The following is a 21,942-nucleotide window of genomic DNA, read 5'->3' as shown; positions in this document are numbered from 1 at the left end:
TCTATCTACCATCTATCACCTATTAATCTAGCTACCTATCATCTACCTACCTACCTATGTTAGTAAACCGTTAATAAAACATAAATTTTATAGAATGTATACACCTTTGTATCCGTTGTGGGTCTTCCCCAGCAAAGCTCCTCGTGATTCAAAAGCTCAAAAAGACTTTTGGGGGGCAAAGCAACCGTCCCGGGCTCAGCCTGGGGCCGTCCTGCATGGGGAAATGCTTTTGAACTCCCGGCCTGTCGACCCCCGAAGCTGTGTGTGTCTAGCCACGTTTCGTCGTGGTCCTCCCTTCTTCTTTCCTAAGCTTCCTTTAAGGGTGTTCTTGTAAAGGGGGGGAGGGGGCGAACGATGCTTCAGCCTCGCCCCATTCCTGTGGGAGGGGAGGGGGGGCTAGTAGAGACAAGGGGAGGATGTGATGGCTAGGTGGGAAGAGAGAAGGGGCCGGCCGCTGGAGGAAGGTGGAGTTTGGACAGGTGGACTGAGGATGGATGGCAGATCGTGGTGACCCTCAGCGGGAAGTTTCAAAGTTTTTTTTTTTTTAACTGGGTGTAATTCCTGGATTTGGCCGGAGCCAGAACGACACCCAATTTTTGCCAATTTGACATGTTCCTAATAAAATGACTTTGCTGGGATATGGCTGCCTTATCGTACTTATTTTACTTAGTTATTTCCCCCACCCAAAATAAGACATCGTCTTATAAAAAAAAAAAATTGCCACCAAAAATAAGACACCAGGTCTTATTTTGGGGAGACTAACCTCGCTTGTGCGCAGTCAGAGGCCTTCAGGAGCTGCTTCTTCTTCTTCTGCGGCCAGCGAGACTTTCCTGAAGGCCTCTGCAGCCGGTGACAGATCTCTGGATCGATCCAGAGCTTTGTCATTAGCTCCGGAGGCCTTCAGGTGCTGGGGGTGTGCCAGGCCTGGCTGCACCTGTCCAAAGGTTAGTAGTACGGCAGCTCCGCCACCCCCATCCCCACGCTAACTTGGGGGTAGGGCTTATATTGGGCACACACGGTAAAAAAAAATCAAGCTAGGCCTTACTTTCAGGGTAGGTCGTATTTTCAGGGAAACGGACTATCTACCTACCTATCATCTACCTACCTACCGTCTATCACCTATCTATTTATCTAGCTACCTCAGTGCTTCATAAGCATCCTGTTGTCTGGGTATCTTAATTTTTACCCATCCACTCTGGAGTGGGAGGGGTCTTAATTAGGGCTCATTTTGGGGGTAGGGTTTATATTGAGTGCATGAGTAAAAAAATCAAGCTAGGCCTTACTTTCAGGGTAGGTCGTATTTTCAGGGAAACGGGCTACATTTCTCAGTGCTTCATAAGCATCGTGTTGTCTGGGTATCCATTCGAGCGAGTGGGAATCTTCATTAGGGCTCATTTTGGGGGGGGGTAGGGTTTATATTGGGCGCACGTGTAAAAAAAAAACACTCAAGCTAGGCCTTACTTTCAGGGTAGGTCGTATTTTCAGGGGAAACAGGGTAGAATTTTGGGGGGACCTACGACTTGGAAATTTGACAAGAGCATTTTTTTACAAAAGTCATAGCCTGAACTTACATTTTTTGCCAGCCAAAAAGGGCTGGGAAAACGCAGCTCACCTTTTCCGGCACCGTGTCCATCACGAGGTCCCCATACATATTCATCACCTGCTCAGAGGGGGAAATGACGAGAGGGGTTAAAACGAGAAGAAAACAACACGCGCCTGGAGGGAAGGGAGCCTAAGGTGGGGAAGACCAAAATCGTTGCTTAAAGGACTGTAATTTTCTCCCTAAAAACCAGGAACCAGAGCCCAGAGAGAGAGAGACACGCGATAAAACAGGAGAGGATCTCCGTAGCTCTCAGGGTTGACCTGTGGATTCCTTGGCGGTCTCTGTGCCTAAGTTTCCTTGCAGACGTTTCATGACCCAACTAGGGAACGTCATCAATGCTAGAAGGGGAGGGGTTTGTGGAGAAGAGGAGAAGGAGGGAGGGAGGGAGGGAGGGAGGGAGGGAGGGAGGAAGGAAGGAAGGAAGGAAGGAAGGAAGGAAAGAAGGAAGGAAGGAGATAGGGAGGGGGAAGGAAGGAAGCAAGGAGGAAGGAAGCAAGGAGGGAGGGAAGGAAGGAAGGAAGGAAGGAAGGAAGGAAGGAAGGAAGGAAGGAAGGAAGGAAGGAAGGAAGGAAGGAAGGAAGGAAGGAAGGAAGGAAGGAAGGAAGATGCTTTCTGAGCTTGGGTGGTTTCCTTGCAGACATTTCATGACCCAATTAGGAAACATCATCAGTGCTAGAAGGGAGAGGGGTTTGTCGAGAGGAGGAAGGAAGGAAGGAAGGAAGGAAGGAAGGAAGGAAGGAAGGAAGGAAGGAAGGAAGGAAGGAAGGAAGGAAGGAAGGAAGGAAGGAAGATGCTTTCTGAGCCCGGGTGGTTTCCTTGCAGACGTTTCATGACCCAAGTAGGGAATATCATCAGTGATAGAAGGGAGAGGGGTTTGTGGAGAGGAGGAAGGAAGGAAGGAAGGAAGGAAGGAAGGAAGGAAGGAAGGAAGGAAGGAAGGAAGGAAGGAAGGAAGGAAGGAAGGAAGGAAGGAAGGAAGGAAGGAAGGAAGGAAGATGCTTTCTGAGCTTGGGTGGTTTCCTTTGCAGACGCTTTCATGACCCAACTAGGGAACGCCATCCGTGCTGGGTGGGTGGGGGGTCCTTGGGGGTCTCTAAACTTGGTGTCCCAAAGGTGCTTTTTTTCAGAAGGCAACTGGGTTTTCTGGGTTGGTTTGTTTTTTTTCTTTCTTTTGAAGACGTTTTCGCTTCTCCTTTAAGAAGCCTCTTTATATCTAAATGATGTTAGGAAAACAGAGAATATGACGACTTGGGTGAAAATCCGGTATTAATTATGTTCAAAAAAAATGTGAATTAGGGTTGCATAAATGCTATAGGTTGAAATTGGTTAAAGGGAAGTAAAAGGGGAAATTAACTCTGTTTTTATTTTTATTTTTTCTTTGTGGTATACGTGTAATAGAAAATAACTGATTATACAAAGGATATGAGAAAATTAGAAAACATAATGAACTAGAAGGGATTATGTGGGAATGTAAAATATTTATAACGAATGTATATTTTTGGCTGTGGAAACAAAGGAAAAAAATATGAAATGATTATATGAATATCTCTGGAATATATATATAAGATATATTGTAGATGGGGCGGGATATACCATGTGGATCCTAAATGTATTAATCTTACTTTACTTTTACTCGTTTTTTCTTTCATTGATTATCTAATTATATATTGCTCTTGAGAAAGTTATAGATGATAACAATACATAAGGTAACATAAAATAGGTGGTAAGCTGAAAATGGAAATAATAGGGGATAAAGAATTGAAAATATACACGAGGATGAAATGATTTTGATACTGAATTAATGAAAGGGAAATTTATCTAAAGATTAACCGAATGGATAATTTTTTTATTTTATTTTCCTTTATTAAACAAAGAAACACAAACAGAAATTACAATAAAAGGGTTGAACCTGGCACAGTCTTCCTAACATCAATCTTTGTCATTACTTTGCTAAATCCAATACTATTACACCATTTCATTCCATATACATTAAATATATATATATAATTATTCCTTATTTGCATGAATCTTCCTCATCTCTAGCCAACCATAAAATTCGTCCCGTGTTTTATAATAATCCAAATCCTCATTTTTTTAGCTCCTTTGTTAATTTATCCATTTCTGCACATCTCACGATTTTCCTCCATATTTCAAATTCATTTGGGATATCTTTACTTTCCCCATTTTGTGCATACGCCAATCTTTTGCAGTTCTTACGTGGATTACTAGATATATATTTTCCTTATCATATTTCCCTCGTATCGATCCCTAGCGGAAAGAACTCTGGCCTGTGTTCCGTTTTCATTCCACGCGTTTCTTCTAAAACGGATAACAATTTAAGGCGGTATTAATTAAGAAAGTTGAAAGTGTTAACTAGGACTATGTACCAATATTGTAATCTGGGACCCACGCGAAGAGATGTGTAAAAATAAAAAAACAACTCTGGAAAACAAAAAGAAGAAGAAGAAGCTAGCTTTAGTTCTGACTGGGTGGAGGGGAATGGAAAGATTTAATAATACTCCTTGCATATTTAATACTCCCTGCAGGCCAGTTGCAGACTTGGAATGGGGTGGGAGGAAGAATGGATTTCCAGATGGGGGGAAGAAATGGTAGACTACAGGAACCATTTGCACCACTCCGCGACCCTGAGAGGACACAGGTAAGCCTCCTCCAAGCGGCCTCAGTGACCCTCTGAAAGGATGCAAATGACCGGCTGTGTCTGCAAGGGGTATAAATCCTCCCCTTTCCCCACCACCCAGCCAGAGCTGAAGAAGTTTCAAAAGAAAAAAAAAAAAGGAAAGAAAGAAAGTCCAGTTGCCTCTTGGAAAACAAACCAACAAACAAACCACCTTTGGGACAACTGGGACCTGGCGGATGACGGAGAATCTCTGCAGATCGTGAGCTGGGTGGGTTTTCTTGCAGACGTTTTTTGTAACGCGGCTAGGGGTGTCACCGGTGCTAAAAGGAAGAGGGGTTTGTGGGGAGGGGAAGGAGGGAGAGGAGAAGAAAAGGAGAGAAGGGGAGGAGGAGGAGGAAGAGGGAAGGGGGGGGATGAGAAGAGGGCGGAGGAGGGAAAGGGAGGAGGAAGAGGAAGAGGAGGAGGGAAGAGGAAGAAAAGGAAGGAAGGGGAGGAGCAGGAAGAGGATTGGGAGGAGGAAGCAATGGAGGGAAGGGGAGGAGGAAGAGGAGAAGAAAGAGGAGGGGGAGGAGGAAGAAAAGGCAGGAAGGGGAGGAGGAGGAAGAGGATTGGGAGGAGGAAGCAATGGAGGGAAGGGGAGGAGGAGGAAGATGAAGAGGGAAGGGGGAGGGAAGGGGATGAGGAGGAAGCAGAGGAGAAGGAGGAAGAAGAGGAGGAAGAGGAGGAGGAGGAAAAGGAAGGAGGAGGAGGAGGAGGAGGAGGAAGGAGAAGGAGAAGAAGAGGAAGAGGAGGAGTAGGGAAGGAGGGAAGGGAGGGGAGGACAAAGGAGGGGAGGAAGAGGAGGGGAAGAGGGAGAAAAGGAATGGAAGGGGAGGAGGAGGAAGAGGAGTGGGAGGAGGAATAGGAAGCGGAGGGGAGGAGGAAGAGGAGGAATGGGGAAAAGGAGGGGAGGAGCAGGAAGAGGGGGAGGGAGGAGGAGGGGAGGGAAGAGGGGGAGGAGGTGGACAATGACTGTGGGGGTCCCTGGACCCTCTCTGGCCTTGCATGTTTCCGCGCAGACCTTCTGCCTGGCAGGAGGAGCCCCAGCCAGGAAGGCCCGGCGGGCTCAGCCAACGCTTCAAACCGGGGCCAGGTGTCGGGCGGGCGGGCCGTGCAGGTGAGCTGCGTGGTCCCCCCCACCCCGCCCCTGGCCTTGCTCCCCCACCCCCCGCCCGGGCGCTCCCTACCTGGTCGCTGAGCCAGTTGGAGCCAAAGAGGGTCTGCAGGTCGTCCATGGTCACCACGTGGCGCTTGCACGTCACCCGGAAGGTCCGCAGCACAGCGTTGCCCGGCATGCGCTGGTAGGACTGGATCAGCTGGTTCACTGGCTTCCTGGGCGGGGCCGCGAGGAAGAGGAGGAGGAGGACTCTGAAAGACCGCAGGCTGGGGGAGGAGGCCCGGGGGCAGCCTTCCACCCCCACCCGCCTCTCAGTGGACTCCCGAGGGGGCCTCGGGCACCGCAAGGCCCGGAGCTCCGCCCAGCCCTCGAAAAGCTCCGCCGCAGGTCGTCCTCGGCTTGCAACCCTTTTGCTTAGCGGTCACAAGTTAACGGGGGAAGTTTAAGGGAAGGTGCGAATGGGAGGAGGAGGAGGAAGAGGAAGAGGAGGAGGGGGAAATCTTGGTAGCTCAGGGCTGACCAGGAGGGGTCTCCTTGCGGCTCTCTGAGCTTGGTTTCCTGCCAGATGTTTCATGGCCCAGCTAGGGAACGGCATCAGTGTTAGAAGGGGGAGGAGGAGGAAGAGGAGGAGGAGGAAGAGGAGGAGAAGGAAGAGGAGGAGGAGGAGGAGAAGAAGGAAGAGGAAGAGGAGGAGGAGGAGGAGGAAGAAGAGAAGGAAGAGGAGGAAGACTGTGGGGTCCTTGGGGGTCTCTGAGCTGGGTGGTTTTCCTGCAGACGTTTCATGACCCCACTAGGGAACATCATCAGGGCTAGAAGCGTGTTAGGTTGAGGAGGAGGAGGAAGAGGAGAAGAAGGAAGAGGATGAGGAGGATGAGAAGGAGCAGGAGGAGAGGGGGAGGAAGAAGAGGAAAAGAACGATGAGGAGGAAGAGAAGACGAGGACGAGAAGGAGGAAGAGGAGGAGGAGGAAGAACAGAAGGATCACGACCACTGTGGGGTGTATGATGCTCTCTGAGGTTGCTGGTTTTCTATCAGAAATGGTGTAGGATGGGGTGGGGGGTTGGACTCAGATGACCTATAAGGTCCCTTCCCACTCTGGTAACCTGTTAAACCGTTAAACTATCTCCAGGATATTAGGGAGGTCTGGAAAATTCTTCTAGAATGGAAGAGGGTGTGTGTGCGTGCATGCGTGTGTGTGTATGTGTGTGTGAGAGAGAGAGAGAGAGAAAGAGAGGAAGAGAGAGAGGAAGAGAGAAAAAGAGAGGAAGAGAGAGAAAGAGAAAGAGAGAGGAAGAAAGAGAGAGAGGGGAGTGAGAGAGAGGAAGAGAGAAAGAGAGAGGAGGGGAAGAGAGAGAGAGAGAGAGAGGAAAAGAGAGGAAGAGAGAAAGAGACAAAGAGAGGGGGAGAGAGAGAGAGAGGAAGAGAGAGAGAAAGAGAGAGAGAAAGGAAGAAAGAGAGAGGGAGAGAGAGGAAAAGAGAGAGAGAGGTGCACACGGCTGGCTCCTCTTTAGCTGGTTGTCCACTAAGACTCCAAGATCTCTTATTCCAGTGACTGCTATGGAGCCTGGTTTCTCCTATAGGTCCATATGGGCCCTTTGGGGTTTTTCCTGCCTAAGTGTCGGACTTTCCTTGTCTCTACCTTGAATTTCATTTTGTTACCTACAGAGTTGCGTCTTTTAATTCGCCTGAATTGCAGCTTGGCTCTTTCTGGGCTTTTCTTCCCAGGGGGAGCCAAGGTGGGCTGTGTGTGTGTGTGTGTGTGTGTGTGTGGGAGGACACCGCACCTCTGGAGGGTGGAGAATTCTGCTGAAAGATGTCCTCCAGCTTCTCCACCACCTCGTCCACGCTGATGGGGATGAGGCTGCCGTACATCTGCAGGAACTCGTCCAAGATACCTGGCGGGGGGAGGAGAGAAAGGAAGCGGAAGCCACCCAAATTCCCTGACCTGCTTTTTGTGTTTGTGGAGGGGGTGCCTCCACGTGGGAGGGGAGGAAGGGGCTGGACTGGGAGGGGGCTTCCCATGGCCGCTGGGGGAGGAAGGGGGTGGGTGTTTAATCCACATTTAATGTTCCATTTTTTTAAACCCTCCTTTTTCATTTGCTAACTTTTGCCCAGGTGAGTCCTCGACTTAAAAAAAACAAAAAACGGTCCGTTTAGTTTAACATCACATTAATTGGGACCGGTTTTTTTTTTCTCACACTTAACGACCGTTGCAGCTGTTCCCCTCAAACCGACTCGCTTTGTGACGGCCGCAGCGCCTGAGGTGCAAAGTCCTCTCCAGGTAGAGCAAAGTCAACGGGGCGGGGTGGTGGAAGGGAAGATGGACTCACTTAACAACCGGCTGGCTAAATCACACAACGGCGGCGATTCGTTTAACAACAGGGGCAAAACTCACTTGAACCGATGTTTCCTTCAGCGAAAGGAACTGGGGGGGGGGGTTTCTCGATGGTGGGTTGTTCAGGCGAGGACTCTTTTGAGAGGCCAACCCCTCCCTCTCCGCACAAACAACTGAAACACACGCGCGCACGCACACACACGCTGCTCTTACTGTGCACACACGTGATGTGTTCCTCCCGCAGCAGACCGGGCTGAGCCACGTTCTCGGCCGGCCTCTCTTCGATCTCTTCGGGAACCGCCTCGACCGGACGGCCCTCGCCTTCCACCCGGCCGGCCAAAGGATCCGCCGGCCGCTGTCCCGGCCCCTTGGAAAAGTTCCTCGGCCACGTGGCCTCCGGCTGCTACAGACGTTGCTGATGAGGATTGTGGCGCCCGGCAAGCCAGGCAAGGAGCAGAGTTCGCCGTCCACCGGAGGGAGACAGGCAAAGCCGTTGGGAAGGGCATCCAGAGCATCTGCAGGACAGGGGCGGGGGAGAGAAGTTTGGGGAGTGTGTGTGCGTGTGCTTCCAGCCGGAAGTTTCCCCAGCCGGAATGGCCGTCGCCGGGAAGTGAGGGGAGCCGAATGTCAACCTCATCAAATAGTTCTACGGTCTTTTTAGAGCTGCCAACAGAAAGGGAGGAGGGGGAGCGGTGCGGCGGCTGGGAAACCGAAAGCGCATTCCGTAACTAGTTTTTTCCAACGATAGCAACTAGGCGACTGACGTTTCTGCCATGCAAAATTCTAACCGGAGACCATGATCGATGATTCTGGGCAATGGGCGTGTCTCATTGGAGAATATGAATGATGATACGCCCAGAGGGGTGGGGGGAAAACCAGGGTCAGGTGAAAATGAATCATGCGCCACAGAGTCTGGCTACACCCAGGCAGTGCCGACATGTTAACTCCCAATAAATCCTTTCGAAGTTTTGGAAGTTTCTGTTCTGACCGAGGCTTCGTCAATCGTAATGAATTGCCAACTTGTTTTCAAAGCAAAACCTACTTTATTGCAATGCTGGGAACTGCTTTCATTCCCAGCCAGAGCTAATCTTAAACAGTTCCCCCAAGATAAGCACCCACCTTTCAGTGTTGTGGAAAGCTGCCAAAAACAGAAGTATGCAAATTAACTATAAAAGAAACCAACCGGCAGTACAAGAAAAAAACCAACCAGCGTACACACAGAGCTTCAAGGAGGACTTGGAACCGATCGAACGACCTTGCTTCCTGCAAAGAGTTCATCATTGAGGGCTGACTTTTATCCCTTATGGGAGGGGCAATCACCTTCCAGCCTTACTCCTGAGTCGACCCTTTTGTCTCAACTGCTCTTGCCTCCTAGCAGCTCTGTGCATGTGCTCTAGGAACAGGCTCCCCTGGCTCCTCTTCCTCGCTGCTGCCAGACTCCGGAGGCTACAGAGGCAGCACCCCACCCCCAGATGGTCCTGGCCCCATCCCTGCATCGGACCCTCATCCGAGTCTTCTCCAGACTCCCTGACTGGTCCCCATTCTTCCCTACTGTCCGATTCCGCTGCCGTCTGCACCGGCTGCCGGCGAACGACAAGAGTTTGGCTTGAGACTCATGATTTAATTGGGGGAGGGGCTTTGCGGGAAACAATTCATTCGTTGGTTCGTTGCCGCAGCCTGTGCATCTCAGAGACTCCGTGCTGAGTCCTCATTGTCAGCACTGCGTTTGAAATATAGTCAATATAGTTTTGGCGCTTTAGGTCAGAACAAGCCGGGGGTGGGGGGGAGGAGGAGGGTTGGACTAGAAGACCCCCAGGGTCCTTTCCAACTCTGCATTCCGGCTGGTCTTGGGCGAGGGTTCCCCTGAAGCCTCCCTCCTTCCGTTTGTTGTTCCGATCGCTGTGGGGGTTTGTTTTGCGCGTGCTTTTGACAATCGGTTGAAGGCCAAAGGGGAGAAGGGGAACGTCAAGAGGACGTTAGGGTCACCGAGGCGACGAACGTGAATTTGGGCAAAGCGTGGGAAGAGAGCTTGCACAGAGCTGCTAGAAGGCAAGAGCAGCTGAAACAAAAGGGGCGACTCAGGAGTAAGGCTGGAAGGTGATTGCCCCTCCTATAAGGGATAAAAGTCAGCCCTCAATGATTAACTCTTTGCAGGAAGCAAGGTCGCTTCGATTGGTTCCCAAGTCCTCCTTGAAGCTCAGTGTACGCTGAGGGCAGGAGGGCCTGGTGTGCTGTGGGATCCATGGGAGTCGTTGGGCTCCTGTCTCCTTGAGCTGCCACGCCCTCCTCCTCCTAAGGACATACACTGGTGTTAAATCAGGGCTCCCATTGATTGGCGAAAGGCCCGTTTCTTCGGTCACGCCCACGGCTGTTTTTGTACTGGCTCGCCCAACAATCTTGGTATCTGCCAAACCGAATGGATGTCCCACGTATAGCCCAACGCAACGCTCTCGGCTAGGGCAGGGTTCTCCGACCGTGGCAGCTTTCAAGACCTGCGGACTTCAACTCCCAGCTGCCTGGGGAATTCTGGGAGTTGAAGACCACAGGTCTTATAAAGTTGCCATTGGTGCTAGAGAGAAGTCCCTGTTGTGGTTCACCGGCAGCAGGTGCGGGCGGCGGAGGAGAGCGAGGAGTCTGAGGAGGGGCCAGGACCATCAGGGAGTGGACTGCTGCCTTCAGAGATTGTTGGGGGTGGCAGCAGCGATGAGGAGGTTCCCGAGGAGCCTGTGCCAAGGGCGCGCAGGATTGCTCGTAGGAAAGAGCAGCTGCAGCAGCACAGGCGACTCGGGAAGTAAGGCTGCAAGGTAATGGCCCCCTCCTTCAAGGAGATAAAAGCCAGCTGTGAATAGGACGTTCTTTGCAGGAAGCAAAGACGTTTTGAAACTCAGCCTCGTGGGCATTATAGTATCTTAAGTTGCTATTTGAAGACTCTGGCGTTGTGAAATATTTCTTACCTGTTATTCTTGGCAGCCTCGCGCAGTTTTGGCGAGGCTTGTGCTTATCAAACTTAAATTAGTTTGCAGCAGCCTTTTAACCGGGGATTCGTTAAGAATCATTAAAAGGTTTCCGTTCCCTTCGGTTCGTGTTGGTTTTATTGGACAAGGGTTTGGGTCAGAACAGTTCCCGATCACTGACCCAGATTGGGTGCCAGAGATGGAGGCCTCCTCCCGAACAGTTTTCCAAACCACAAAATGAGACCCCGGGAGACAATCCTTATAACCACCCCCACACATCAAGTCCCAACAGCCTGTGATACCACTCCACAGCACGACGGAGTGACTATACCCAAATCGCTCGGCCTTTACCCTCCCCATCCCTGAGTCTCGGCCTGAGAGGCGCTCCCAGAAATCCCTAGCCAGCAAGAATTCAGCCTGGATTCTCCAGAATTCAGCCTGGATGGGACAAGGACACATTGGGGCCGGAGTTTCTTTACCGCACTTTTTTTAAAAATTTTATTTGATTGGGTAGCTTTCTTAATAGCGGGAATGCGATTGAAGTAATATACCTTGAGTTCAGCAAAATAAAATGAACAACCCACGGCAAGCTAAATTAATAAACAGGTTAAATATGGGCTACATGGTGTTGTGGTCTGCCGGCGGCCTGTGGAGACGGCAGCAGAGTCGGACAGTGGGGAGGAACACGGGCCATTCCTGGAGTCCGGGTGGGGGGGGGGAGGACTCGGAAATCTGCGTCCGATACAGAGATGGGGCCATCAGGGAGTTGTGTGCCGACTTCAGAGCCTCTAGAATCTGATAGCAGCGAGGAAGAGGGACAGCGGGAGCCCGTTCCCACGGCGCGCCTGCACAGAGCCGCCAGAAGGCAAGAACGGATAAGACAAAAGGGGCGATTGGGGAGTGAGGCTTGGAGGTGATTGGCCCCTCCCATGACATAAAGGAGAAGCAAAGGGAGAGGAGTCTTCGCAGGAAGCAACCTTCGTTTCCTTGCGGTCGGTTTTAAAATCTGAAGCTCTGGCACCATTTCAAGGGAGATTAAAGGTGGGTGCTGATCAGCCTTATCCCGAAGGGCGGTGGCAGAACTTCTGTTGGACTGTTTGGGTCTCATTACGGGCTGGGAATGACTATAATTCACAGCCGTTGAAATAATATAAAGAGGGTTTTTGGGGGACTAAGCGTGTGATTGTTATCGTCTCAGAAAGCCTCGGTCAGAACACATGGCCTGACCATTAAATGGGGAACTGATTATGCTGGCTAGGGAATTCTGGGAGTTGAAGTCCACCCCTCTCGGAAGTCATTTGAAAAATACTGCTTTGCCTTTTCGGGGCGCGTTATGGATTCATCTTCTAATTTATCTCGTTCGGATCAATAAATAGCCGGGCCCAGAGAACAGTTAATGCTGCAATTTGAAAAGACAACCTTCCGCCCATCCTTCGTTCTAGACTGGATCTGAGTTCTAGAGCAGGAAAACACACACGCACGCACGCACACACACACACATCCAGACTGTCTTTTTTACCTCCATCTCCGTCCAAGCCGTGCTGAGGGTCTCCCATCTTCCTAGTCCTGGGGGACAGTTGAAGCCCCCGGGCGGGTATTTGAGCAGGGCGGCCGGTTCTTCCACCCCGACTTCCATCGCGCCGGGCTCCTTCTCGAAGCTCACCCGCTGGAGCTCCATGTACTGAGGATAGGGGGACGCCTCGTCCATCAGGGCCCCCAGCAGGCCGAGGCGGGAGTGCTGAGGCGTGGATGGAGACGGCGGGAAGGCTCCCGCCCAAGGCGTAGTCCAGGCAGGGCTCAGAAGGGTGGGGCCGGCCCTTGGCCGCGCTCTGGCAGTCCTCCGCCTCCGCTCCCAAAGGGCAGCTTTCCTTAAAGACGGGCAGGTGGTCGCCATCGGGCTGGGAGCCGGGGGAGAGGGACATGGACAACCGGGCCCGCTTGGCCCCTCCCCGCCGGCGTCCCTTGGCGGCCATCTTGCCCAACAGCTTCCAGTGGAAAGCCAGGGAGCTCTTGGAGTACAGGAACATGCGGAAGGCGCGCAGCGCTCGTTGTCGCCTACGGCGGAAACAATGTCTGGAGGCCCCCAGGAGCTGCGGGCGCCGCCGGGCCTGGGCGACGTGGAAAGGCCAGGCCCCCTGCCTGCCGCTCCTGCCCAGCTTCCCCCGGGGGGCCTTGTGCCGGGACGGCGCCGAGGGGGCCTCCGCCACCCCCCAGCTGGAGACGCGGGAGAGATCCCATCGGCCCTCGCGTTGTTCCTCGTCGCTGCTGGAGGACAAGGGGTTGAAACTGGGGAGGGGCTTCTGGGCGCAGGCCAGGCGCCGGCTCCCTTCGAAGCAGCCGCCTCGTTGGCGCTCCGGGTCCCGCCATCCCCGGGAAGGCTGGCAAAATGGGTCTGGGTGTCCTATGGGGTCGGGGAGGCCGGGGGAGGCCCCCCAATACTTCTTGTCTTGGATGCTTTCCTTCATCGCTCCGATGGGCTGAAGGGAGGAAGAAAGAGAGAGAGAGAGAGAGAGAGAGAGAGAGAGAGAGAGAGAGAGAGAGAGAGAAGTGACAGGTGGGCTTCAAACCAGAAGCCTCCCGAAACCGATTTCACTCCCTGGGGCCAACCTTTTGGACCTCAGGGACCACCAAACTCCTAATTTTAAATCCTGCGGACCGGAGACCCTAGGAAAATCCCCCAAAAAAACGTCTGCAGGAAAATCCCCTACCCCGTTTTCCTACCCATCTTTATTTGGGATCTCCAGCTCCGTTCTCAGCGGGAGAGAGAGGGGAGGGAGACTTTTGGCTGCGTGCAAGGAAAACAGCAGAAGTCACAGAAGTCTTTCTTTTTCTCCCCCAAACTCCGCCAGAAATGAGACTTGTCGTGCCAAGTGGAGCAGGAGGGCCTTGCAGGGTCCCAAAGACTCATTTCTGGCGGAGTTTGGGGAGAGAAAGAAAGACTTTGGCTGCTTTCCTTGCGTGCAGCCAAAAGCAGAAGAAGGAAGAAGCGGAAGAAGCAGCCTGGTGGCCACGAGAGGCGCGTGGGATGCATGGGGCAAGTTCCTCCCCTCTGCCCTTTCCCCCTCCCCTCACTACGTGTTGCTCGCAATGCAAGCGACGCCGCCTTGTATTCCCACGTACCCCGAATTAATTGCTTTGGGGGTTTCTATGCAGACCACCAAAATTTTCTCGCAGGCCCTGGGGGACCCCAAGACGGTGCCTGGATAATCAGAGGAACCCACAGCAGTTAGGGGGACTTCAGCTCATTCCCTGTTGAGTGCAGCCCTATCTATTAGCTACTTACTCCATCTTGACCACCTTGTAAGTAACTTGAGGTGCCAAGCATGCATAACACTCCCTTCTCTTTCTCTAGTCATCCAGCCGGCTTTCATGTTAAACAGGGACTGGAATCCTCTCTCTCTGTCCTGGTGATTGGCTCAAAGTCACCCAGCTGGCTTTATGCCTAAGGTGGGACTAGAACTCACCGTCTCCTGGTGATTGGCACAAAGTCACCCAGCTGGATTTCATGCCTAGGCCAAAACTAGAACTCACCGTCTCCTCGTTTCTAAGTAGGCCGTAAACTGGCTCCTTAACCCAGACTTTAGCCACAATTTCCACCATTTTGTCCATGGCGGCGACCACTTTAAAAACAGATCAGACTGCAAAGGCCAGAGCATTTTCAAAGCCACCCATGTTCCCCTCCCACAGCGGCTTCCAAAAGAGTCAACCCTGCCTGTGACGACTCTCTGGAGTCTGGGCAGTTCTTCCTTTCCCCTCTTCGCTGTTCAAGGGTCATTTGAACGCCAGCACGACCTGAGTAAGGGGGCTGGACTAGAAGACCTCCAAGGTCCCATTCCAGCCCTATTCTGATGGATTGACTGTGGTTGCTTTATCTTTAAATGACACGCCGTTGTTGGGAGAAGATGCTTCACCTGCATTTACTTGGTGAGCAGCTGGCTATGACATTTACTTGCCCACTGGCCCACTTGGCTTGAGCTGCCCATACAGGTAGATAGTCCTTGGCTTACAACTGTTTAGTGACCGTTCCTTAGATGCAACGGCACTGAAAACAGTGACTGACTGTAGAGTTCCCCAGCCGGCCAGGCTGTAAGCTGGACTTCAACTCCCAGAGTTCCCCAGCTGACCTGGCTGTAAGCTGGACTTCAACTCCCAGAGTTCCCCAGCCGGCCTGGCTGTAAGCTGGACTTCAACTCCCAGAGTTCCCACCTGACCTGGCTGTAAGCTGGACTTCAACTCCCAGAGTTCCCCAGCCGGCCTGGCTGTAAGCTGGACTTCAACTCCCAGAGTTCCCCACCTGACCTGGCTGTAAGCTGGACTTCAACTCCCAGAGTTCCCCAGCCGGCCTGGCTGTAAGCTGGACTTCAACTCCCAGAGTTCCCCAGCCGGCCTGGCTGTAAGCTGGACCTCAACTCCCAGAGTTCCCCACCTGACCTGGCTGTAAGCTGGACTTCAACTCCCAGAATTCCCCAGCCAGCCAGGCTGTAAGCTGGACTTCAACTCCCAGAGTTCCCCACCTGACCTGGCTGTAAGCTGGACTTCAACTCCCAGAGTTCCCCAGCCGGCCTGGCTGTAAGCTGGACTTCAACTCCCAGAGTTCCCCAGCCGGCCTGGCTGTAAGCTGGACTTCAACTCCCAGAGTTCCCCAGCCGGCCTGGCTGTAAGCTGGACTTCAACTCCCAGAGTTCCCCAGCCGGCCTGGCTGTAAGCTGGACTTCAACTCCCAGAGTTCCCCAGCCGGCCTGGCTGTAAGCTGGACTTCAACTCCCAGAGTTCCCCAGCCGGCCAGGCTGTAAACTGGACTTCAACTCCCAGAGTTCCCCAGCCGGCCAGGCTGTAAGCTGGACTTCAACTCCCAGAGTTCCCAGCCGGCCAGGCTGTAAGCTGGACTTCAACTCCCAGAGTTCCCCACCTGACCTGGCTGTAAGCTGGACTTCAACTCCCAGAGTTCCCCAGCCGGCCTGGCTGTAAACTGGACTTCAACTCCCAGAGTTCCCCAGCCGGCCTGGCTGTAAGCTGGACTTCAACTCCCAGAGTTCCCCAGCCGGCCTGGCTGTAAGCTGGACTTCAACTCCCAGAGTTCCCCAGCCGGCCTGGCTGTAAGCTGGACTTCAACTCCCAGAGTTCCCCACCTGACCTGGCTGTAAACTGGACTTCAACTCCCAGAGTTCCCCACCTGACCTGGCTGTAAGCTGGACTTCAACTCCCAGAGTTCCCCACCTGACCTGGCTGTAAACTGGACTTCAACTCCCAGAGTTCCCCACCTGACCTGGCTGTAAGCTGGACTTCAACTCCCAGAGTTCCCCACCTGACCTGGCTGTAAGCTGGACTTCAACTCCCAGAGTTCCCCAGCCGGCCTGGCTGTAAGCTGGACTTCAACTCCCAGAGTTCCCCAGCTGGCCTGGCTGTAAGCTGGACTTCAACTCCCAGAGTTCCCCACCTGACCTGGCTGTAAGCTGGACTTCAACTCCCAGAGTTCCCCAGCCGGCCTGGCTGTAAGCTGGACTTCAACTCCCAGAGTTCCCCAGCCGGCCTGGCTGTAAGCTGGACTTCAACTCCCAGAGTTCCCCAGCCGGCCTGGCTGTAAGCTGGACTTCAACTCCCAGAGTTCCCCAGCCGGCCTGGCTGTAAGCTGGACTTCAACTCCCAGAGTTCCCCAGCCGGCCTGGCTGTAAGCTGGACTTCAACTCCCAGAGTTCCCCAGCCGGCCTGGCTGTAAGCTGGACTTCAACTCCCAGAGTTCCCCAGCCGGCCTGGCTGTAAGCTGGACTTCAACTCCCAGAATTCCCCAGCCGGCCTGGCTGTAAGCTGGACTTCAACTCCCAGAGTTCCCCAGCCGGCCTGGCTGTAAGCTGGACTTCAACTCCCAGAGTTCCCCACCTGACCTGGCTGTAAGCTGGACTTCAACTCCCAGAATTCCCCAGCCGGCCTGGCTGTAAACTGGACTTCAACTCCCAGAGTTCCCCACCTGACCTGGCTGTAAGCTGGACTTCAACTCCCAGAGTTCCCCAGCCGGCCTGGCTGTAAGCTGGACTTCAACTCCCAGAGTTCCCCACCTGACCTGGCTGTAAGCTGGACTTCAACTCCCAGAATTCCCCAGCCGGCCTGGCTGTAAGCTGGACTTCAACTCCCAGAGTTCCCCACCTGACCTGGCTGTAAGCTGGACTTCAACTCCCAGAGTTCCCCACCTGACCTGGCTGTAAGCTGGACTTCAACTCCCAGAGTTCCCCAGCCGGCCTGGCTGTAAGCTGGACTTCAACTCCCAGAGTTCCCCACCTGACCTGGCTGTAAGCTGGACTTCAACTCCCAGAGTTCCCCAGCCGGCCTGGCTGTAAGCTGGACTTCAACTCCCAGAGTTCCCCAGCCGGCCTGGCTGTAAGCTGGACTTCAACTCCCAGAATTCCCCAGCCGGCCTGGCTGTAAGCTGGACTTCAACTCCCAGAGTTCCCCAGCCGGCCTGGCTGTAAGCTGGACTTCAACTCCCAGAGTTCCCCAGCTGGCCTGGCTGTAAGCTGGACTTCAACTCCCAGAGTTCCCCACCTGACCTGGCTGTAAGCTGGACTTCAACTCCCAGAGTTCCCCACCTGACCTGGCTGTAAGCTGGACTTCAACTCCCAGAGTTCCCCACCTGACCTGGCTGTAAGCTGGACTTCAACTCCCAGAGTTCCCCACCTGACCTGGCTGTAAGCTGGACTTCAACTCCCAGAGTTCCCCAGCCGGCCTGGCTGTAAGCTGGACTTCAACTCCCAGAGTTCCCCAGCCGGCCTGGCTGTAAGCTGGACTTCAACTCCCAGAGTTCCCCAACCGGCCAGGCTGTAAGCTGGACTTCAACTCCCAGAGTTCCCCAGCTGGCCTGGCTGTAAGCTGGACTTCAACTCCCAGAATTCCCCAGCCGGCCAGGCTGTAAACTGGACTTCAACTCCCAGAGTTCCCCAACCGGCCAGGCTGTAAGCTGGACTTCAACTCCCAGAGTTCCCCAGCCGGCCTGGCTGTAAGCTGGACTTCAACTCCCAGAGTTCCCCAGCCGGCCTGGCTGTAAACTGGACTTCAACTCCCAGAGTTCCCACCTGACCTGGCTGTAAACTGGACTTCAACTCCCAGAGTTCCCCACCTGACCTGGCTGTAAGCTGGACTTCAACTCCCAGAGTTCCCCACCTGACCTGGCTGTAAACTGGACTTCAACTCCCAGAGTTCCCCACCTGACCTGGCTGTAAGCTGGACTTCAACTCCCAGAGTTCCCCACCTGACCTGGCTGTAAGCTGGACTTCAACTCCCAGAGTTCCCCACCTGACCTGGCTGTAAACTGGACTTCAACTCCCAGAGTTCCCCACCTGACCTGGCTGTAAGCTGGACTTCAACTCCCAGAGTTCCCCAGCCGGCCTGGCTGTAAGCTGGACTTCAACTCCCAGAGTTCCCCCAACCGGCCAGGCTGTAAGCTGGACTTCAACTCCCAGAGTTCCCCAGCTGGCCTGGCTGTAAGCTGGACTTCAACTCCCAGAGTTCCCCAACCGGCCAGGCTGTAAACTGGACTTCAACTCCCAGAGTTCCCCAGCCGGCCAGGCTGTAAGCTGACTTCAACTCCCAGAGTTCCCCAGCCGGCCTGGCTGTAAGCTGGACTTCAACTCCCAGAGTTCCCCAGCCGGCCTGGCTGTAAACTGGACTTCAACTCCCAGAGTTCCCCACCTGACCTGGCTGTAAACTGGACTTCAACTCCCAGAGTTCCCCACCTGACCTGGCTGTAAGCTGGACTTCAACTCCCAGAGTTCCCCACCTGACCTGGCTGTAAACTGGACTTCAACTCCCAGAGTTCCCCACCTGACCTGGCTGTAAGCTGGACTTCAACTCCCAGAGTTCCCACCTGACCTGGCTGTAAGCTGGACTTCAACTCCCAGAGTTCCCCAGCCGGCCTGGCTGTAAGCTGGACTTCAACTCCCAGAGTTCCCCAGCTGGCCTGGCTGTAAGCTGGACTTCAACTCCCAGAGTTCCCCACCTGACCTGGCTGTAAGCTGGACTTCAACTCCCAGAGTTCCCCAGCCGGCCTGGCTGTAAGCTGGACTTCAACTCCCAGAGTTCCCACCTGACCTGGCTGTAAGCTGGACTTCAACTCCCAGAGTTCCCCAGCCGGCCTGGCTGTAAGCTGGACTTCAACTCCCAGAGTTCCCAGCCGGCCTGGCTGTAAGCTGGACTTCAACTCCCAGAATTCCCCAGCCGGCCTGGCTGTAAGCTGGACTTCAACTCCCAGAGTTCCCCAGCCGGCCTGGCTGTAAGCTGGACTTCAACTCCCAGAGTTCCCCACCTGACCTGGCTGTAAGCTGGACTTCAACTCCCAGAATTCCCCAGCCGGCCTGGCTGTAAACTGGACTTCAACTCCCAGAGTTCCCCACCTGACCTGGCTGTAAGCTGGACTTCAACTCCCAGAATTCCCCAGCCGGCCTGGCTGTAAGCTGGACTTCAACTCCCAGAGTTCCCCACCTGACCTGGCTGTAAGCTGGACTTCAACTCCCAGAATTCCCCAGCCGGCCTGGCTGTAAGCTGGACTTCAACTCCCAGAGTTCCCCACCTGACCTGGCTGTAAGCTGGACTTCAACTCCCAGAGTTCCCCACCTGACCTGGCTGTAAACTGGACTTCAACTCCCAGAGTTCCCCACCTGACCTGGCTGTAAGCTGGACTTCAACTCCCAGAGTTCCCCAGCCGGCCTGGCTGTAAGCTGGACTTCAACTCCCAGAGTTCCCCAGCCGGCCTGGCTGTAAGCTGGACTTCAACTCCCAGAGTTCCCCAGCCGGCCTGGCTGTAAGCTGGACTTCAACTCCCAGAGTTCCCCACCTGACCTGGCTGTAAGCTGGACTTCAACTCCCAGAGTTCCCCACCTGACCTGGCTGTAAGCTGGACTTCAACTCCCAGAGTTCCCCACCTGACCTGGCTGTAAGCTGGACTTCAACTCCCAGAGTTCCCCACCTGACCTGGCTGTAAGCTGGACTTCAACTCCCAGAGTTCCCCAGCCGGCCTGGCTGTAAGCTGGACTTCAACTCCCAGAGTTCCCCAGCCGGCCTGGCTGTAAGCTGGACTTCAACTCCCAGAGTTCCCCCAACCGGCCAGGCTGTAAGCTGGACTTCAACTCCCAGAGTTCCCCAGCTGGCCTGGCTGTAAGCTGGACTTCAACTCCCAGAATTCCCCAGCCGGCCAGGCTGTAAGCTGGACTTCAACTCCCAGAGTTCCCCAACCGGCCAGGCTGTAAGCTGGACTTCAACTCCCAGAATTCCCAGCCCGCCAGGCTGTAAGCTGGACTTCAACTCCCAGAGTTCCCCAGCCAGCCTGGCTGTAAGCTGGACTTCAACTCCCAGAGTTCCCCAACCGGCCAGGCTGTAAGCTGGACTTCAACTCCCAGAGTTCCCCAACCGGCCAGGCTGTAAGCTGGACTTCAACTCCCAGAATTCCCCAGCCCGCCAGGCTGTAAGCTGGACTTCAACTCCCAGAATTCCCCAGCCGGCCAGGCTGTAAGCTGGACTTCAACTCCCAGAATTCCCCAGCCGGCCTGGCTGTAAGCTGGACTTCAACTCCCAGAGTTCCCCAGCTGGCCTGGCTGTAAGCTGGACTTCAACTCCCAGAGTTCCCCAGCTGGCCTGGCTGTAAGCTGGACTTCAACTCCCAGAGTTCCCCAACCGGCCAGGCTGTAAGCTGGACTTCAACTCCCAGAATTCCCCAGCCAGCCAGGCTGTAAGCTGGACTTCAACTCCTAGAGTTCCTCAAACCTAACCCTAACCCATCCTGGGGGTCGTAGTCCAGGTGTCTTAAAGCGTGGCCAGGTGGGGAATGCTGGGAGTCGTAGTCCCCAACTCCTAAAGTGGCCAAGACTGGACCTTCCCTTCTCGGTCCCCCTGCCCCCAATTCCCACCAAGGAAATCGAGGCTAGATTTGGGGAGGGGGAGGTCAGTGGGTAAGCCCTCCCCCCTCCCTTCCAGGCAGCCCAGGGCCCCCTCCCACCCACGGGGCCACTCAGGGGCTCCCCCGCTCCCCACAAGCCACTGGGGGCGGCCGACGAGACCTCCGAGGGGCGAGAGGGGCGGGACCCGGCGCGAGAGGGGCGTGGCCGGGGGGGTCGGTCGGGGGCCGCATGGCGCGCGGGGCACGACGGAGGGGCGCCCGGGGGGAGGGGGCGGAGGTAAGGGAGGCCGGGGTGGGGGGCTGGGGGAAGAGGGGTCCGAGCCTCACCGTCCGCGCAGCGACCCCAGGCGCGGCCCTCCGGGGAAAGACAGGCCGGGCCGCAAGGGAGGCTCCGCGCTCGCTCTCTCTTCCCGCCGCCGCCGCCGCCGCCTCCTTTTCTCACAAATTGCCGCGGCTGCCGGCGCCGCCCTATGGCGTCATCAAACGGCGTCGGGTGGAAAGGGCGGGGAACGCCTATCGACGAAGGGAGAGAGAGCGCGCGCGCGCAAGGGTGCTCGGGCGTGTGACGTCACGCGCTGCCGCCGCCGCCGCCTTTCACGCCCCTCTCCGCCCGAGGGCTCCTCCTTCTACCCCCCCCTCCCCGCTCCTTTTCGCGCGAGGCACGACGGGATTGGGCGCCGCCTTCGGGGGGGGGGGTTATTTATTTATTTATTTATTTTATTTGGTTTGTCAATCGCTTACAAGACAATATGTAGAAGTATAAACATAGTTATGAACACATGAAATGGACACATATGAGAAAAATAAAAGAAACAATGGGACAGGGACGCTATAAGGATAAGCATAGTTATGAACACATGGAATACATTGAAGAAATATATATAAGATACATAGAGGATACATATAAGAAAAATAAATAAAAGAAACAATAGGACAGGGACGGTATAAGGATAAACGTAGTTATGAATACATGGAATACATTGAAGAAATATATATAAGATACATAGAGGATACATATAAGAAAAATAAATAAAAGAAACAATGGGACAGGGACGGTATAAGTATAAACATAGTTATGAACACATGAAATGGATACATATGAGAAAAATAAAAAATAAACATTAGGATAGGGATGGTAGGCACGTTGGTGCACTACACACCTCTTAGGAAAGGGGTGAGGTCCACAGTGGTTAGTTTGAGGTTAAAGGTGTGGGGGGTTGAGGATGTAACAACAGAGTCAGGTAGAGTATTCCAGACATTGACCACTCTGTGGCTGAAGTCGTATTTCCTGCAATCAAGTTTGGTGCGGTTTACCTTGAGTTTGTATCTATTGTTTGCTCTTGTGTTGTTATGGTTGAAGCTGAAGTATTCATTGAC

The 21,942-nt window shown here is 53.9% G+C and overlaps 1 protein-coding gene across 1 annotated transcript in view; it reads right to left on the bottom strand.

Moving 5' to 3' along the window:
• LOC148129209 (sentrin-specific protease 3-like) overlaps nucleotides 1–21,064 on the bottom strand; it is a 31,532-nt gene extending 10,468 nt beyond the window's left edge. The window contains 11 exon segments of the mRNA XM_087947608.1: nucleotides 1,613–1,660; nucleotides 5,468–5,608; nucleotides 7,174–7,202; nucleotides 7,205–7,291; nucleotides 7,945–8,096; nucleotides 8,098–8,132; nucleotides 8,134–8,246; nucleotides 12,205–12,282; nucleotides 12,285–12,456; nucleotides 12,458–13,162; nucleotides 20,893–21,064. Of these exon segments, the coding sequence (XP_087803734.1) occupies nucleotides 1,613–1,660; nucleotides 5,468–5,608; nucleotides 7,174–7,202; nucleotides 7,205–7,291; nucleotides 7,945–8,096; nucleotides 8,098–8,132; nucleotides 8,134–8,246; nucleotides 12,205–12,282; nucleotides 12,285–12,456; nucleotides 12,458–13,150 (1,548 nt within the window). The 5' untranslated portion in view covers nucleotides 13,151–13,162; nucleotides 20,893–21,064.
• Nucleotides 21,065–21,942: the final 878 nt, after the last annotated feature.

Source organism: Notechis scutatus, chromosome Z (assembly GCF_049901735.1).
Source record: "Notechis scutatus isolate UNSWTSFEM ecotype Mainland chromosome Z, rNotScu1.2, whole genome shotgun sequence".
In the NCBI taxonomy this organism is placed as follows: Eukaryota; Metazoa; Chordata; class Lepidosauria; order Squamata; family Elapidae; genus Notechis; species Notechis scutatus.
Note: the sequence above shows the minus strand (reverse complement) of the source record. Positions and strands in the feature narration are given on the sequence as shown.